The sequence below is a fragment of the Rhinopithecus roxellana genome, chromosome 6 (assembly GCF_007565055.1).
Source record: "Rhinopithecus roxellana isolate Shanxi Qingling chromosome 6, ASM756505v1, whole genome shotgun sequence".
In the NCBI taxonomy this organism is placed as follows: Eukaryota; Metazoa; Chordata; class Mammalia; order Primates; family Cercopithecidae; genus Rhinopithecus; species Rhinopithecus roxellana.
Window position 1 is genome coordinate 79048616 of NC_044554.1, and position 19484 is coordinate 79068099.

At 42.3% G+C, this 19484-nt stretch overlaps 1 protein-coding gene and 1 long non-coding RNA gene across 3 annotated transcripts in view; one reads left to right on the top strand and one right to left on the bottom strand.

Annotated features, from left to right (window-relative positions):
- HECW1 (HECT, C2 and WW domain containing E3 ubiquitin protein ligase 1) overlaps window positions 1–19484 on the top strand; it is a 461143-nt gene that overhangs the window by 402315 nt on the left and 39344 nt on the right. For both annotated transcript variants that reach the window (XM_010381577.2, XM_010381578.2), the window contains one exon: window positions 245–397. In XM_010381577.2, coding sequence (XP_010379879.1) covers window positions 245–397 — 153 coding nt within the window. The remainder of the gene's footprint in view (window positions 1–244; window positions 398–19484) is intronic.
- LOC104676697 lies at window positions 3–13782 on the bottom strand. The gene is made up of 3 exons (XR_749952.1): window positions 13530–13782; window positions 2262–3413; window positions 3–1527 (listed from the first exon to the last, which is right to left on the bottom strand). It is a non-coding gene; the product is annotated as an uncharacterized LOC104676697 (long non-coding RNA).

Consider the following 19484-nt stretch of genomic DNA (forward strand, 5'->3'; position numbering starts at 1 on the left):
GGAAAGCTGCCATGAGAGTTTATTCATGGACATCTGGTTAAGAAACATCTCCAAACCAATTACTGCATCCTCATTTTCTTGATGAGGATTGATACTTCCACTGAGATTCACTCCAAAGAGCAGAGGCTGCTCTCTGCTTTCCCCAGCACCCAACTCTGAAAGGGCACACTAGAATTTGGGTGCAAACAGGTCCCCTCACCTCTGGGCACCGAATGAGCTTCCTGGACCTCTGCTTTCTTTGCAGCCTGGACTACAGTGGCCCCTCGCGGGAGTTCTTCTTCCTTCTGTCTCAGGAGCTCTTCAACCCTTACTATGGACTCTTTGAGTACTCGGCAAATGATACTTACACGGTGCAGATCAGCCCCATGTCCGCATTTGTAGAAAACCATCTTGAGTGGTAAGCTCTATAATGTTCACTTTCTTGTGTTTGAAAGTTCTCCTCTTTCTTAGTCAGAATTCAGAAGCATTTCTCAAAGGCCACTGTGTTTACAGCAGTGGCCAGATGTTATGAGGGATGAGCGTGAATGACACAGCCCAAGAAGGAAGACTCTGTTAGTCTTCACCCAGAACACAAGATGAATTTACCAAGGATGCTGATAATATATCAACTGCAAATTGATGTGAGAAAGAATAATTAATTGCCTACTGAGAAGACACTAAGATCAGTAGACATAGGTCATGAATGTTGATAATGTTACTAAAATCATAAGGTCCCAGTGGAGGCTTCTTGGAGGTATTTATGGGTTTGAAATTCTTTGACCTTGGACCAATGTCTTTAGCACTGTGGACACTGGCTTCCGCATCTTACTGTAAGATATGGCTATTGGATCAGATGATCTATAAGCATTCTTCTGACTTGAAAATCCAGTATGTCTTAGGTTCCTGGGTTGTCTGCTGTTGAGGCATTCTATTACCACTTACTGATATGTGTAGGAAGATTGGTATCAATCAATGCTGTGCAGTTTTGTGGTGCAGATGTGGGTATTAGAGGTCTCCAGAATGCTGCTGGGACACCTGGGATGCAGGCACTTTCCTGCTGCATCACCACATGCCTGATTTGAAAATTACCGCTGCTCTGACTGCAGGAGCTCCTGCTGTTGAGAGGGAAAGGAGTCCTGGAGATGGCTAATGTGGGTTCTTCTGACATGGCTTATCTATGCTGCTGTTGAAGGGAGCCACTGGGGTAACACCTGAGCCTGCTGGCCTTAGAACCCCAGTTCTATAGTTTGGCTATAAAGCATCAGTGTAACCCACCTGTGCTCAGGCTTCCAGCTATTGCACATGCCTTCTCTCCAAATGCACTCCCAACCCCTGAAGTTCTTGAGCTGAGGTAGAGTGAGTGACTGCACATCGAGGGTTTTGTACAAGATGAAACAAAACGTGCCCTTTGTCGTCCCAGAACTTGTGAATAAGTGGTTGATGGAGCAGAGCAGGCAAGTCACCGTGGAAGGGCCCAAGAATGGAATCTGCCTCTCACTGAGCTCACATTCAGGCAGGCTCCATTCTGATGGTAGAGAGTGCTATGACCTGTAACACAGGAATATACACACACACAGATTATACCTAATACAATCCCTCAGCTAGCTCTTAGTTTGTGAGCATGAAATTTAAGATGGTGTCTTAGAGGTCGTGAATTGGAATCAGCAATCAACAGAGAAATATTTTCATCAAATATCTTACCATATAAGACTATGCTAGGTAGTGTCAGAAATACCTTCGCTAATTTAACAATTATAAATCAAGCACATAGTATGTGCTGGGGAGGATACAAACATAAAATGAGCAAGGTCTCATGCCTCAAAGAGACTAGTGTGAGGAACACATGAGCCAACCAACCATCACAGTATAATAGCTTCAATGCTCACTTATTCACATCTACACATGTGGGCATGTGTTTGCCTGAGATGCATAGATAAGCCTGAGAATTGTATTCAATCACAAGGGAAAAATATCTCGCTCTGTCCAAGGTAGGGGGTCAGGGAGTGGGGAATGGAGTCTGTGAATCTTACAAAAAGAGGGGACAGTGGCATAGGACAACAGGGACAAGCACCACGGTGGGATGAATGGAAACCGACATTTGAAGAAAACCTTGGTGTCAAGCATGTTTCAGTGCAGCCACAAAATAAGGCCACAGGTGAAGGCCTGATGGGAAGCAGAGAAGATACTGTGGCCCCCACTTGGCTGGACTGCCTGTTAAGAGTGGCCTCTGTCGCTTTCCACAGTGACCATGCCTCGCCTGCTGCCCCGTCCCTGCAATCAACCTGGCTTTGTGGCCTTCTGCTCATCCATGCATTGCAGGGCTGAAGAGGCTCCGTAGATGTTTTCGATACACTTTATCACATTAAGGAAGGAAACTGTGTGATACAGGGATTTTGCACGAATTACCAAAGTTCTCTGGATGGATCCCTGATGAGGGCTTGGCAGTGCCTGCCCTCAAAATGCAGGTTAACCACTGTGTCCTTTGCTAGAGGACTTGGCCCCGCACTAAGCATGCTGAGTTTCATCCGCTGATGGTCTCACTCATGTGGAGAGTATTTGTGATGCATCCTGGAAACACAATTGCAGGTAGTTTTCTGAGCCAACTAGCAATCAAAACTGAACCCACGGTGATGAGATTTTCTTCAGCGCCACTCTTTGGATGCTGCTGACTTGTGATGAAATTGGCAGGGAACTCCCTTCTGATTTAAAGCTTCAACTCTGAATGCCTCATTCCAGAGAGTCCTCCGCCTGGCATGCAGAACAAGCCCCTGCACCTCCACAGGGTCAGAGAGCAGATTGTATCATGACCCTCCAGGTGGAGTCACACTTTTCCTCTCTTATCAGTGGCTGCAAATTCCTGAGCAAGGGAAACTGGTTTTCTTTGCACAGAGCCACAGGTGACTGAATGTAAGCCACCTAAGAAGAGTCTTACTTAGATTTTAACAGGAAGCCCTGATCAGCTTTGGGACATCTTAACAAAACCATGATGCCGCAGTTATTCCTTTTGTTTATTTTCATACAGTAAGCCATCTTGTGCCATGAGGCAAATAGTTTAACAAACAAAACATGCAGGTTTCACCTATCTTGTGCCCTTGCTTGGCTCGTTAAGCTCTTTCGCCAGCATTTTAGCAAAGGGTGGCTAGGAGAGCCCAGATCTGGTGATGTGGCTTTGGGTATTTTGCACAAAATGCTGGCAGTGTATGGGTGCTGTGGCACCTGCCTGAAGAACTGTCGCTGTCATTCCTGCAGCCCGCAGGTCCAGGACACTCAGGAAACCAGAATCCTGAGTCCTCAAATCTGATTGCCCACGGCTAATGCCACTCACTGGCTGTCTCTTAACCGCCCACAGGGTGGGCGTGGCTGCTGCTGATCTCGGATCAGTGTCAGGTGCTCCTTCCACCTTCTGAGGGAGTTCATCAGGAGATTCATGGAGGCTGTGAAGAGGATGACAATCATCAGGGCCTGTGCATCACTCATGAGCAAACGGAGAAACCAAAAGATTATAAGGCTTTTTATGGGCACAGCCTTGACTTTGTAAAGCAGGACATTGTCCCTAGACACAGGACAAGCCAGGGCGGATTTGGCCTGCAGGGAGGACAGAGGTGCCTTCATGGACACCCACGCCCTGCCCACCTCCCTTCACTCTGGAATCAGAGATAAGCATAACCACAGACCCGAAATAAACATGGCAAACACAGGTCAGCTTCAAAAGTTGTTGTTGGTTTTTTCCAAAAATAGAAATTTTATTCTCTAGTAAGGCATATCAGAAAATGCTGTGTAATTGGTATTCATCTTTTATAAAATTTATAAATGTATAAAATGCTGATGAGCTAAATGGATCTATTTTGTACTACCAAGCATAATTTTATATGTTATCATAATCATTCATAAAAATTAGATGAATTTAAAAGTCAGTTGCTTGTAGGCTAGTGAAATAGTGAAAGGACTGGAGTTTTCCCTTAACTGGAAGAATTATTACCACTTAACATACACACATTTAATACCGATTGGCTTGCTATAGAGGAATGACTGAGAAACCAAATGTAGAGTTAGAGAAACTAATGTAGAGTTTATATGAATGTTTTAATACAGCTGCTCTTACATGATTATACTTTTTAATGCCTAGCAAAAATCCATTATAAGGCTTCAAAGGATTAAACATCACTCAGGATTGACAGGGTACTCAGCTGTGGCTGGAGGCAGCATCTTTGCAGTGATCAATTTTATCTTTTGTTGTTGTTGTTATTCTGCTTCTTTACCCTTCACTGACCTTCTTCTGTGTCCCATCCTCTTACACATTTTCTGAGTTCCCTCTAAAAAGTAAACTCTATCAGAGCAGAGACACTTTTGTCTTATTTTACTCTAGCACAATGCCTGGCACTTTGTGGTGTTCAGAACAGCTCCCCGACCACTGGGTGCATAAATGAATATTATTCCACAAGTCACACCAGTCTCTTCCTTCTACCAGGGTTAAGATTAATAGAGTGCTCCTTCCTGCCATGTGCAATTAATTGCTCAAAGTTCACGCTTTTCTGTATTGTCTGTGGTTTTAAAGCCCTTGCAAAGTCAGCAATAAATGCACATGTCCCTTAAGAGCTTTACACTCTGGGAATCTGCTCTCCACGATGCGTGAATGCTGCTTGTTCCTGAAGGAAGGCCTCCTCCTTCTCACACTGCACATGCTCCTGCAGCAACCACTTCCGGGTGAGGCAATGCCCAAAGACATCAATGGAGAAACCCCTGACACTGTGTCCTTCCTCTGAAAGCTCCCCTTTGAGAGTAGGTACTTGACATTCTGGGCTTCCTGCTTCCTGTGTGTGGGCTTTGTATCCCTTGGAATAGAGCCAGCTTAATCAAAAGCCCTAGCAGGGCATCAGGATTCCACCCAGTTCCTAGTCCAGTGTTGAGACATACCAATATGAATAAATATAGTGAAAATTCTGTGTTACACACGTTGAATAAGCTGGAAAAAAAAACTGTTTGTGGGTTTTGTTTTTTTGTTTTTTGTTTTTGGTCAGGTTTTTTGTTTTTTGTTTTGTTTTGTCATGTTGCCTTTGGCCTAAAGAGACTTTCTGCAATTGCTGTTTCATTACTTATTTGTACGACTGACTTCCAAACTGAAAGGACCCTGTCAAAGTCAGCAGTGATAATATTCAGGCCAAGGAGAGAGAGGAGATAGAATCAGAAGAGCTCTTTCAAAGCTGGAGCCTATAAGGGACCAGCCATGGACCCTGTGGTCACTCATGGACACAGTCCCTGCCAGACCTGGCCACAGCAGGTCAAAGCTGGGAAATAACCCTCTCAATCAACACTCTTCTCCCACCCTCCAGTCCCAACGGCCAAACCCAACCATAAACCAGAGGACAGAGGCTCTCCAGATACTGCAACCCACAGTGGCCAGTCCCTAGGTCACAGAGCAGGGCAGAAAAAGATGGGAAATTAGTGGAGGACGGGAGAGCAGGGAATGGAAAATTACCACAAGAGCCTATACATTTCAGGACATTCAACCCATTCACCAGAAATCTTATAATTTACAGAACAGTGTGTGTCTGTTGTATGTGTCTTTGATGACAGAAGTCGATGAATACTATTCCAAATTTCTTTTTTTTTTTTTTTTGAGATGGAGTTTCGCTCTTGTCTCCCAGGCTGAGTGCAATGGCAAAATCTCGGCTCACTGCAACCTCCATCTCCTGGGTTCTCCTGCCTCAGCCTCCCAGGTAGCTGGGATTACAGGCACATGCCACCACGCCCAGCTAATTTTGTATTTTTAGTAGAAACAGGGTTTCACCATGTTAGCCAGGCTGGTCTCGAACTCCTGACCTCAGGTGATCCACCCTCCTCAGCCTCCCAAAGTGCTGGGATTACAGGCGTGAGCCAACGTGCCTGGCCTATTCCACATTTCATATCTTCATTCTTTGATTATGATGATGTCATTTGCATATTGATGAGGCACTTATATGCTTTTTTATCCTTTTCATATTTATTGTATCCTGATTTTATATCTTTAGGGATACAGAATTTAATAATTAAGCTAAATAATGAAGGATCCATTGAGAATCTGCTAAATATACCAGGCACTGTCTAACAATATTATAACCCAGATATAATGTTGTTATAACAATATTATAACCCAGATACTGAGTTATCCTACTTTTACAGATGAGGAAAATGAGGCACAGACATAAACAAGGCCATAGTCGAGGACCAGGCAGGAATAGGAACCCAGGTATCATGGCTCTAGCATCAGGATCAGCCCCCATTCAAAGGCAAAGTCAGATATGTAATCGGTCAAATTAAAATACAATGTGACCACCGCTGTGCGTACCTCTATTATAGTGCTTATCACACCATATTGTAATAATGAGGTACAAGGAACTTTGGAAACATGAATGAGAATAATTGGCTGGCAGAGAAGAGGAGTGGGGAGTTCTCGATGGAGGGCCCAGCGTTCACAGCAGATGTCAGTTTGGTGTGGCCTCAGAAGACAGAAAGAGGCTGGAAAGGCATCCTGGTGTTGGGCAGGGAAAAGCATTTGATGGCATTCCCGGGCATTTGGGTTTTGTCATGACGATGATAATGACAGGGAGCCAGGCATGTTGTTAGTAAAGGAAGAGCCTAATCAGGTCTGTATTAAACTCAGAAAGGCAACTCTGGTTACAAGTGGAAAATGAACTGTAGTGGGCAATAGGGGAGTCATTTAAGAGGCTATTGAAATAGTTGTTGGAAGAGAGATTAAAGAATCAAAATAGGGAAGAAGCAGTAGAAATGGAAAGATTTTTCAGAAGCAGCATGAACAAATGAATGAACAAAACTTGGTGACAGATTATAAATGGTGGGAGGTTAAGTATATGACAAGCTAAATGGCTTGAAATGACACTAGTGATCACCTAAAATCCTACCAAATACTTATCAGTGCAAAGACACCTTTTTAAAAATCAACTCACCATTCCTTCTTTATGTAGTACCCTCTATTTTAAATGATACTTCTTTATAAACTGAATTAGCGAGATTATAGTAGCACACTCCCAGATGCTGTGAGATACGTTATTTCAGCATTTTTAATATTTACCAAAACTTCGTGTCATTGGAAACTCTTCACTTACTTGCTACAAAATTATATATAAGAAACTACCAAGTTAAAATGCTCATATATTTTGAATGGAGGCATAAAAAAACAAAACTGTAAATGAATTGTGAAAGATCTAAATTTATTTTTATGTCTAATACAATGCATGAATATTGCAACTGCATATAGTTTCAAACTATTATGTTTATATAGGAAAGATTCACATTTAAGTTCAAACATTCCCTTCTCTAAGGGTCTTTCCTGAGCACTCAATTTTAAATAGTGCATCCATTTATAATTTTCCAACTTAACATCTTACTTTAATATATTGGCTGAATTTATCACTGTATAAAGTATTAATATGTTTATAATTTGTTGTCATTTCTTCCCGAAAATGTAAGCCCAGTGAGACCAGAGTCTTGCCTGTAGCTTTCCTAGTCACAAACTTGGCACTCAGTAAATATGTGTGGAAGGAAGGAAGGAAGAAAAGAAAGGAGGGAGGGAAGAAGAGAGGCTGGACAGATAGATGGATGGTTGAATGGAAGGATGGATGGATGGAATGCTTCTCAGGTAAAACTTCTTGGTTAATGAGAATTTTTATCTCATTTCAATTTTTAGTTCAGAATATTTGAACTAAAATAAAATAAATAAAAACAGTAAAAAAAAAATAAATTTGGGGCTTTTCACTCATTGTTGAGTGTCATTTAAGCTCCTACCAACTATTTTCTCTGAAATCACCACTGGAAATTCTTTCTGTCCCAATTATTCTGAATGTCACTTTTCCCGGAGCAAATCTAAGATGCCCTAAGTCTGAATGATTGAAATAGGTGAGTTCCTTCTCTATTTCTAGGAAGAATACCAGAGCCTCAGACACATTTTGTTCGTCTTAAGTACAGTCATGTGTCAGTTAACGACAGGGAGACTTCTGAGAAATGCATCCCTAAGCAATTTTATCATTATGTGAACATCACAGAGTGGAATTACGCAAACCTAGATGGCAGAGCCTACCGCACACCTATGCTCTACGGTATAGCCTATTGCTCCTGGGCAACAAACCTGCACAACATGTTACTATACTGAATACCTTAAGCAACTGTAACACAACAGCAAGTATTTGTGTATCTCAACGTAGCTAAACATAAAAAAGGTACAGTAAAATCTTGTATAGAAGATAAGAAATGGCACACCGGTGTAGGGCAGCTCCATTATAATCTTTTGAGACCACTGCTGTATGTGTGGTCTGTCATTAACTGAAACGTGGTTATGTGGCCTATGCCTGTGCTAACACGTATCATTTTAAGAAATGACTACGTTATGAGTCACTCTTTACATAATTGTCAGTGTGAGAAGGATTTTCAGAGCCAGATTTCAGATTTGAGGCTGTTAATCAGTTTCTCTGCAGCCACCAAAATGTCTGTGTCCTCCTTTATGTCTGTGGTGGTGACGAATCTAACCTTACAGGTGTCACAATCAGACATTCTACCACTTCTCAAACCGAGATTTCCAAGAGCATCCCAAGGCCCTTTGCTAACTGCAGGATAAACGGACTCCCCTGCCTCCTTCTGCCCCAGCCCCGACCTCTCTCCCTTCCCAAGCAGATACTCCCTGGGTGGTAAAAATCTTCTGTTTTCAGGTCTTTAGCAAGGGGAAGTTGGGGAGGAGGGAAGCTCTTTTGTGCATGTTTAGAGTTTGGCCAAGTGGGTAAGTGGGTATTAAGTGTAATTGTAGAGTTTTATGGAACTTAAGAAGTCCTGGATAACACACTTTAAATATCCTTTGCTACATCTGCAGAGTCTTGAATTAGTAGGTAGAAACCACAACATTATGAGATCCCACTGGGTGTCTCATGGCCCTTCAACCTCCCAGGGCCCTCCTGACAGAAGAGCTCAGTGTGGACTTTTGATCTGAGTTTAAGATCAGGTAAGCCCCAGTGCCAGCCCTACCCCTAACAACAGTTCCTGGGTTCTTTCATGAACATCTACAAGAGCTTTGCTGACCCCATCTCTGGCTGAATCTCAGTAGCCTCCCTATCAATTCTCAAAGAAGATGTGGAGCAAATATTAGATGAGAAGTCACCATAGAATGTGCGGGATTGCTTAGGACTCTGCCTGTCCTATGTCTGAACCCAGCTTTCTTTAGAACATGTGAGAAACTTTCAGTAGGAAAAGAATGAACTATTTAGTTAATGATGCCCATACTGTAACTGGGTATGCAACCAAAAGAAAATTATGTTAGATTCCTCTCAACTTTGAAAACACGTGGAAAAAAAGGAATGAAATTTCTTCAGGAAAATCTACGTGAATTTATGCATATGCTAGAACATAAAAATTATTGAGAACATAAAATGAACTCAAGAAACCTTGAGTGGTAGAGACCTTTTTAGAGACAATCAATCTTTTTAATCAACAACTAGAATCTATAAAAGAAAAGAAAGGCCGAGCACAGTGGCTCACGCCTGTAATCCCAGCACTTTAGAAGGCCAAGGCGGGTGGATCGCTTGAGGTCAGGAGTTTGAGACCATCCTGGCCAACATGGTGAAACCCCATCTCTACTAAAAAATACAAAAATTAACCAGGCCTAGTGACACATACCTGTAATCCCAGCTACTCGGGAGGCTGAGGCAGGAGAATTGCTTGAACCCGGGTGGCTGAGGTTGCAGTGGGCCGGGATTGTGCCACTGCACCCCAGCCTGGGCAACAGAGTGAGACTCTGTCTCAAAAAAAAAAGAAAGATGTATCTGAATATATAAAAATTAAAATACTTTCATGACAAAAATACCATAAACAAGGTCAAAAGACAAGCTTTGATCTTGAAAATTAATCTTTGTGACTCAAGAAAATCAGAGGTTGAAAATCTGTAATACACATTTCAAAGAGCTCTTACAACTTGAAAAAAAGAGGAGATACAACCCTGGGAAAATTGGCAAAGAATAAGAAAAAGCTGTTCAGAGAAGAACGAATTCAAATGATTGATAAACCCATTAAAAAATTTGAACTTTTCCAATGGTGAAGGAAATGAAAACTAAGGTAACAATGAGATATCATTTTATAACAATCAAATTGCCAAAAATTAAAGAGTTATTTATCTTTGGAGGGGACATGAGTAAAAAGATGCTTTCATACATTGTTGGTAGAAACATGCATGAAGCAATTTTACAGCCTTTTGAGGGGGAATCCAACCCACAATATAAACTAAAATTTTAAAAACCCATATACCCTTTAGCCCATAAAGTTATCTCATAGAAACAAAAGCACTAATATCGTACTTTTATAATAACAGGTAATATTTATTGAGCCCTTATTATGGGCCAGGTATTTTTGCAAAGGCTCTACGTGAATTACATAACCTGTTATAATCCTCTATTTTACAAATGAGGAAACTGATACCCATAGAGGCTTAAACTTGCCCAGTATAAGAGCTAGTAAGTGGCAGAGGTGAGGAGCAATCACATGCAGTCTAACTCTAGACTGCAGAATTTTCCTTTTTTTCTTTTTTTTTCTTTTGTGACAGAATCTTGCTCTGTCACCAGGCTAGAGTGCAATGGCGCAATCTTGGCTCACTGCAACCTCCACCTCCCGGGTTCAAGCGATTCTTCTGCCTCGGCCTCCTGAGTAGCTGGGACTACAGGTGCCCGCTACCACACTCGGCTAATTTTTGTATTTTTAGTAGAGACGGAGTTTCACTATTTTGGCCAGGTTGGTCTCAAACTCCTGACCTCATGATCGGCCGGCCTCGGCCTCCCAAAGTGCTGGGATGACAGGTGTGAGCCACCGTGACTGGCTGAGTGCAGACTTGTAAAAGCTATGCTGGACTGCTGCACAAAACACACTGGTGTGTTTATTTCAGCAGTGTTCGTAAAGACACAAACCTAGAAGCAATGCAAATGTCCATCAGCAGGGGAATGTTTACATGTATTACAGCAGATCCACACTGCACAGTCATATGGGGCATAAAAAAGACTGAATTAGAAGCTTCCAGGTGATGGAGAGAGATTTCCTCAAGATATTGTTGAGAGAAGAAAAGCAGAAAAGCATGAAGAATGCAATTCAAAAATTGAAAAATACTAACCCCAAGCCTGTGTGTATGTAGCTAGAGATACGTAAATATAAATATATTAGTATGTGATTATATGATTCAGATTTTAAAAATGGAAGGGCACATTTTAGATTATCAATATGTGTCACAGGAGATGAGCCGAGGTGACAGGAGCCAGCTAGCCATGCCAGGAGAAGCCAAAATCTATATAAAAATTACATCTGTGTGTAAAAAATAAATAAATCTCTTACAGCCAAGATGCCATTTGGTATAAATGTCTAGCTTAATTATTAGTGGAAAACAAATATCTTAGATATGCATTCATCAATGCACAATTCTTAGCACCTAAGGACTTGATGCTGGATTCTCCAAACTGTTCTACACGTGAGCTCCTGGCATATTGTAAATGCCTCATGTACGTGGTACGACTATGCTCGCCCTACCCTTGGTCTCTTCCCTTCTTTATCTCTCTTTGCCATTTCTCCCCCCTTTACTCAGCACAGACCTCTTTACTAATTCCCCACTGTCTACAAAATGGAGTCTGGACTCCTCGCATTCTCAGGACAGCCAAAGCACAAGACCACCTGCCTTGAGACACCATCTGCCTCTTCCCAGCAGCTCCTCCTCTGCCCTCCCCACGCTTCCTTAGGCTTTGCTCCGCTGCCCATATGTGCTCGATTGTTTCTTCTGTTCCTCTTCTCTCATTTACGTGGGCGCAAATTTCCCACCCTGAAAATCCACTTAAAATACTGCATGATTTCTTCATGATTTCCTGAACCTTCTCAAGACAAATATGTTCATCTTCTCTTGAATTCTTTTAAAAAACAAAGATTTCCAAACCCTTTTAGCTGGAACCTTGTTCTCCAATCTAGAACAGATGGAATTGGAGCCAGGCTCTGGCAAGGAGGAGGGGTGACTGGTCCACTGAGCCCCTCAGGCTCTTCCTCCTCCCCATCTCTATGCTTCCGTGCAAAATAGCTTGAGAGAGCACTGCTCTAATCTACTGTCTGCGTCTCTCCTTGCATCCCTCCCTGGCCACTTTGTGTTAGCTTCGAAACTGGATCAGGGCAGCATCTTATTGTTCGGGTTTGCCCTCTGCAGCCAGCGTGGTTTCTGGCATGGAGGCAGCACCCTTCAGGTCCTGAGGCAGGTGCCACACAGCAAAAGGCAAACCCAGGTTTCATGCCTGCTCCAACTCTCAGTAGACCCTGGGCAGCTTTCTTGACTTATCTGAGTCTCAGCCTCCTAGTTCACCAAAAGGACATAAGAGTGCCTGCTGTGGTTTGAATGACGCATCCCCCAGAATTCATATGTTGAAACTTAATCACCGATGTGATGATATTAAGAGGTGGGGCCCTTAAGAAGTGATTAAATGATGAGAGCAGAGTCCTCATGAATGGGAGTAAGGCCCTTATAAAAGGCCTTGAGAGAGTGAGTTTGCCCACTAGGTACAGTAGCACCACCACGGCCACCCCCAGCTGTCACAACCGAAAATGTTTCCAGACATTGCCATAATTCTCCTAGAAGGCAAAACCACTCTGTTGAGAACCACTGTTTTCGTGATGGAAGACTGGAAAAAGAAAAGGTTAAGCAAAATTTTTTTGCAGGATAAAAAGTATTTCTGTAGGCCTAGAGCTTTAGGAAAACATTTTCAACCTTGGAATATGTCATTGCTGCAGTTGGAATGTATGTGTTTTTCCAAAATTCATAGGTTGGAACTTAACCCCCAAGGTGATGGTATTAAGAAATGAGGCCTTGGCTGGGCAAGGAAACTCATGCCTGTAATCCCAGCGCTTTGGGAGGCCGAGGCAGGTGGATCACCTGAGGTCAGGAGTTTGAGACCAGTCTGACCAACATGGTGAAACCCCATCTCTACTAAAAATAGAAAAATTAGCCAGGCATGGTGGCACATGCCTGTAATCCCAGCTACTCGGGAAGGCTGAGGCAGGAGAATCACTTGAACCTGGGAGGCAGAGGTTGCAGTGAGCCTAATTGCATTGCACTCCAGCCTGGGCAACAAGAGCAAAACTCCATCTCATAAACAAACAACAACAAAAAGTAATGAGGCCTTTGGGAAAGTGATTAAGTCATGAGGGCTCCACCTTTGTGAATGGGATCAGTCCCCCTATAAAAGAGGTTGAAGAGAGTGGCCTAGTCCCTTTTGCTGTTCCCGTTCTGCCATTTGAGGATACATCTAGGTGTCCATCTTAGAAGCAGAGAACAAGGCCTTACCAGACCCTGAATCTTTGGCACCTTGATCTTGGATTTCTCAGCCTTCAGAGCTGTGAGAAATGAATTTCTATTATTTATAAATTACTCAAGCCATGGTATTTTGTGATAGCCACAGGAATGAACTAAGACACTCGTATATTAGACCTCTCTGGTTATTGGACCAGCATAATTGAGCCACACGCTTTAGTTTTCAAATGTTGGCAACTGAAGAACTTACTTTAAGTAATGACCTTCAAGTAATGACCAGGTGAGTCTCGGTGCAGTCAGTCCACTGAGTTCATGTCCTGATTCCCTGCTAGTCCATCGAGAGAGAATCTCCCAGATGCTGTTATCATTTGTTTCCCAAGACAGTGGCCTCCTGGACTGAGTCAGAGGGAAAAGCTTAGACAGAAGCCACAGCTCTGTCTCCAGCCATAAGCGGGCTGCTGGAAGGATTCCCACAGAGTTGCCGTGGGCTCTTTATGAAGGCTAGAGGTTAGCTATGGCCCTGGTGTGCTCTCACCTGCCCCACAACAACCACCTCACCCTCCAAGCAGGCCTGCAGCTGCACAGGAGTTCCAGACACCATGCCTCAGTCCTCCCACAGACCAAGAGGGAAAAATTACAAAGCAAACCACTGGTGGGGATGCCAGGGCCTACACCAAACCCACTATTAGCTATGGAGACAGGAGACTAGCCAATGGCCAAACCCTGAACTCAGCCCACAAGAATGTGCACAGAGCACAGGGAATGACAGCAATGCTGGCCTTGGTATAAAAGCCAGGACCAGGGAAATTTGGTTGTGCCAGGAGGACAGGGAGCTGCAAAGAATCAAAACTCTGCTTCCCCCATATTTATTCCAAAAACAGCTCCGTGGTGCAGACGTTATTGCTGGCGATTCCCCTTACTCTTTGTACTGTGTATTCACTTTCCAAAGGTAGTTCTGCTTGTTTGTTTGTTTGTTTGTTTGTTTGTTTGTTTTCATACGGAGATTCGCTCTTGTCTACCAGGCTAGAGTGCAATGGCGAGATATTGGCTCACTGCAACCTCCGCCTCCCGGGTTCAAGCAATTCTCCCACCTCGGCCTCTCGAGTAGCTGGGATTACAGGTGTGTACCACCAGGCCTGGCTAATTTTTGTATTTTTAGTACAGAAGGGGTTTCACCATGTTGGCCAGGCTGGTCTCAAACTTCTGACTTCAGGTGATTCACCTACCTTGGCCTCCCAAAGTGCTGGGATTACAGTCGTGAGTCACCATGCCTGGCCTTGCTCGTATTTTTAAATACCAGCATCAAACAGACCTGAAAACTGCTCTTTCTAGGAGCTTGGCTGTGTGGGGCCGCTAGAAGGATTCAAGGCCTTTGAGGAGACAATGTCAGAAGAGAGAGAAAGTCTTAAATTATAAGAGAGAGCAAAAAGTGGATGGAACAAGAGCCCAGAGGAGGCAGGGAAAGGGGATAGGTAGCCCAAGTGGAGAGATTAACTTTGAAAAAGAGTCAGCCCCTGCAGGAGAATTGCTTGAACCTGGGAGGTGGAGATTGCAGTGAGCAGAGATCTCGCCATTGCACTCCAGCCTGAGCAACAAGAGGGAAACGCCATCTCAAAAAAAAAAAGAAAAAGAGTCAGCCCCTTTTTCCTTGAGATTGAGGGAAATAAATGGCAAGTGTAGATTGCAGATGTACTTACTAATGAGAGAGGCGACAAAAGCAAGAACCAGAGAGAGTGAGAGGACGGTGATATGAGGGGGATTAGATAAAAAGAAGACCCCCCCAATTAGTGGGGTGTGAGGAGGCAAGGATGCATGTGCCTGTAGGTGGTGGTGTGAGAGGAGGCCAAGTAGAACCCTTCATACTCTCAGCTTCTAGAAAAGCCTTTGTCCTCCATCCCTTCTTCCAGTATCCATGAGGAAAATGCAATGAGTGATGCCTAAGGCAAAAAACTTCACTTTTGACCTTCAGATTATGTTTTTCATCTTAAAAATATGATGAGGGACTTGGAATGGGTGGTTCTCAAATTTTAGTCAGCAACTGCAGAATTTATTTTAAATGCAGATTTCCATAACCCACCCCACAGAGTCTGATCTCCAGGCTAGATCTTAACGAACACCCCAGGGACTCAGATACCAATGGAAGGGTCACCCCCACCTTTGAGAAATTCTGCCTTAGATGCCAGCAGCATCAAGAGCCTTTCAAAGAGTGTGAGGAAGAAAAGCTGGCTGTTCATGCAATTTTCACACTCTGAAATAAAATCTACCCCAGGCAGACATGATAGGTTTTCACTAGACTTTCTAATACATAAGAAGTTAGAAAATATGAAAGGCCCGAACCTGAAGGCAGTAACACTGAGTAAAGCATGGAAACATACATTGTGTGGGAACGTCATGAAGGTCTTATGCACTTAAATAATGATGTTGAGAAAGGATAATTATTTTTAATTAAACAAAGTTAGGAGGATAAGGAAAGAGGGGTATCTTTGAGATGGGTTTTAAAAAATGTAATAGAACTTAGCAATTATGAAATACTTTTCATCTTCAAAGAACCTATTAACATTAAATTACTCTTTCTTTTCATTCTCCTGTGAGGTAAGTAAGCAAATATTAACATTATTATCCCTTATTTGTAGATGGGAAGAGAGGAGTGGAGAGGCTTTGACATGCCCATGCAGAGCTAAAATTGAAAGAATTTTTTTCACAAGTTCCTACTGGAGACTGTGGAGATCTGGGTTTGGGGCTATTGTTTCACCTCTTGCTCTCCTGTGTGCTTGTAATATTTGGAAAAGAAGTTACTGCAAAATTATGTAAGCAAGCATTAGTGGGAGGTGGAAGGAGCTCCTGTGTCCTGTACAGGGGCATGAAATGCTATTTACAAGTCTCCAAATTTCCCTGGTATATCAGGATTTAAACTGAGGAGGTTTTCACAAGAATCAGAGTTAATTAACTTGAGGAGACTCTTTACATTATCTTATTTCAGTTTCCTATTATAAAATAGAGCTTAAAAATTAGGCTTTATTTGTTGATTCAAAACTCTTTTTTATGAATGTATTATGGCTTGATTACACAAACGAACATCAATGCTGCCTACGTTAGAAATTTGCTTCGAGGACAAAGGAAAGTAAAGCACTCTAGTAACAATATCAAGCCCAAGAATCAGTCGGAATATGTGGTCAGCATCATGGCTGAGAAATTTTTAGGCTTGACTCTGAGTATGAAAATTAACAAAATTGAAACTATTATTTAAATTACTGAAAATGTACTTTCCATGAAATCAGTTCATTTCCTGGATGTTTAAATGCCAAATAGAATTAACAGAATCAACATATTGCATTCAAAAGTCTTTTTGTCTGTTGGGAGAGGTTTAAACAGCAAATTATATGTAAGTATAAAGACGTCTTTCTGTTCAGCCCAGTTTCATGAGAGGAGGGATACATTCAGCGGGGTGGAGTGTAAAGAGTTTGACAGCAACAGAAACTGGAATGACAGGAGGGGTGGGGCCAATGTAAACCACCTAGCATGAGTTATTCTCAATTAAGAATAACATAGCTGAAAAAAGTACTGAAAATGACATTGGCAGAGGTGGACCAGGGACAGAAGTACAATCCTAATCAAATTGAGAACAGAACCAAGATAGCCCAGTGATCTCAGGATCTGAGAAGGGGGATGGTTGGTGGAGATATATACAACTAATGATCAGGAATATAATTGTGAATGATAAATGGGAATCACTGTAGACCTCTAGGAAAGTGTGTGATGTAATCCAGGAGACGGATCCTCCAGCCTAGGCTGAGAACAGATCAGCCTTGGGACCTTTAGGAGTGGAAAGGGGAGGCTTCCTACTTTCAGATGATGAATAGCAAACAGAGGCTACACTGGCTGTCCCTACTGTCCAGACTTCTATGGACTTTCTCTTTATAGTCTAATTTTAAAGAATATCAATTAATTCTATTATCTAAAGAAAAATATCATTAGTAGGTAAATCTTCAAAACAATAAAGCATCATAGAACATAGTCATAAACCTCAATATTATGCTGATTTAGCATATTGTTTGGTTTATGCATTCCATATTTTCCCTCTATCTATGCAATTAACTCAGAACCAATTACTTAAATAGCTTCAGGTATTTCTGGTATCCTGATTGTATCAGTACATAGATCTTGTGTGGCATGGCAACTTGATGTTGTCAGAGCTATTATTATTTTGCCAATCGTGTGAAAATTACAGAATGCTACATCAGTTTAGACTTAGGTCATATTTAAATAATTCTAACATCTTCCTGGAGCATAATGTCACTAGATTGTACACTCCATGGGAGCATGAGGGCCTTGTCTATTATGTTCACTAAGTATTCCAGCAGTTAGCACAGTGCCTTGCAGATGATAGATAACTTATGATTTGTGGAAAGATTGAATGAGTGAATGAATGAATGAAAATTCTAAACATTGTTTGGTTTAGCCCAACTTGATTTTTTTTTTAACCTGACTCAGATATATGGAAATATTGTGCATTGACTAATGCATCACAGGTAAGAGAGAGATAATAACATTTAAAGGGTCAATAAGGCACTCTGGGTTCTGCCTGGAACACAATGGCATTGCCATTCCTGTATTTTCTGGTCTGTGCAGCTCAAATAATTAAGACTTCTAAACCTCATCTTCCTGGATTAACCAGTTAGATAAATATATAGCAGGGCCAGGTGCAGTGGCTCACACCTGTAATCCCAACACTTTGGAAGGCCAAGGCAAGAAGATGGCTTGTGTCCACGAGTTCGAGACCAGCCTAGGCAACACAGCAAGACCTGTCTCTACAAAAAACAAATTAACCAGGCGTGGTGGTGTGCACCTGTGGTCCCAGCTACTCAGGAGACTAAGGCGAGGGGATCACTTGAGCCCAGGAAGTCAAAGCTGCAGTGAGCCGAGATCGCATCATTGCATTCAGCCTGGGCGACAGAGTGAGACCCTGTCTCAAAAAAAAAAAAAAAAAAAAAAAAAAATAGATGAGGATATAGCAGGTTTCAGAGCACTTTAGTTATCCAGGCAAGCAGCTTTTTATGATCAAATTTTCTATATAATACTGGGCTTGGAACTAGACACTGTATCTCATTCTAAAACTAGATAAATTCTCTTCTTGAATGAAATTAAATGTATTACTTTAGTGGAACAACTTAAAAATTACAAGATCCTATGCTGAGTGAAAAGTGTTCTGAACAAGCAAGGAGGAGGGCTATGCTGTGAGTGGGCGCTCCCTCACTTTCCTAAGGCTGCTGTAGCAAATTACCACAAACTGGCCATTCTCAGTTCTGGAAGCCAGAAGGCCAAAATCAAGGTGTCAGCAAGGCCACACTCCCTCTGAAGGCTCCAGGGGAGACCCTTTTATGCCTCTTTCAGCTTCTGGGGTTTCAAGGGCTCCTTGGCTTGTGGCTGCATCACTCTAGTCTCTGCCTCTGTCTTGCATGGCCTTCTCATCGGTTCCTGTGTCCTCTCCTCTCTATCTCTTATAAGAACGCTTGTCGATGGATTAGGACCCACCTGGATAATCCAAGATCATCTCATCTTGAGATCTTTTACTTAATTATATCTTCAAAGACTCTTTTTTCCAAATAACATTACAGTCACAGGTACCAGGGTTTAGGACATGGGCATATATTGTGAGGGCCAATATTCAACCCATTCAGATACTTCCCATCATGGAAACCTCCAAGTTTAATAATGCAGTATGATATTTCACTCTGAACCTTTGGAGTGTCTGTTTCTGAAGAATACACAAGATTTTGATAGAAAATTCACCAATCTTTCCAACGGCTCTCAAAGGCCTCTGAGAAGAAATCAGTAGTATTCTCCCAAGGTAAACAGGCAAACCGGTGAAAAAAATTTCAACTGTTTGCCTGAGCTCAGAAAGCAAATTCACAAAAAAGTCAACCTGGAGAACTAATGACTGAGGCTCAGACGATGGTAAATAGCTAGAAACTTAAATAACTAAAAACTGAGCTATTAGCTAACGTTAATAGCTAAACTGAGAGCTGCGCTATTTTGGTCCATTGATTAACTACTTTGATTAATTCTGTCCAATGAATTGTTCAGTCATTTGACCATGAAAGGCTGCTTGCCTGGATAATTAAATGCACATTGTTTTTGCGACTTGTAGACATAACCTCAGTCATGAGCATCCATGATATTGCAAAACAAAATATTTGAACTCTCC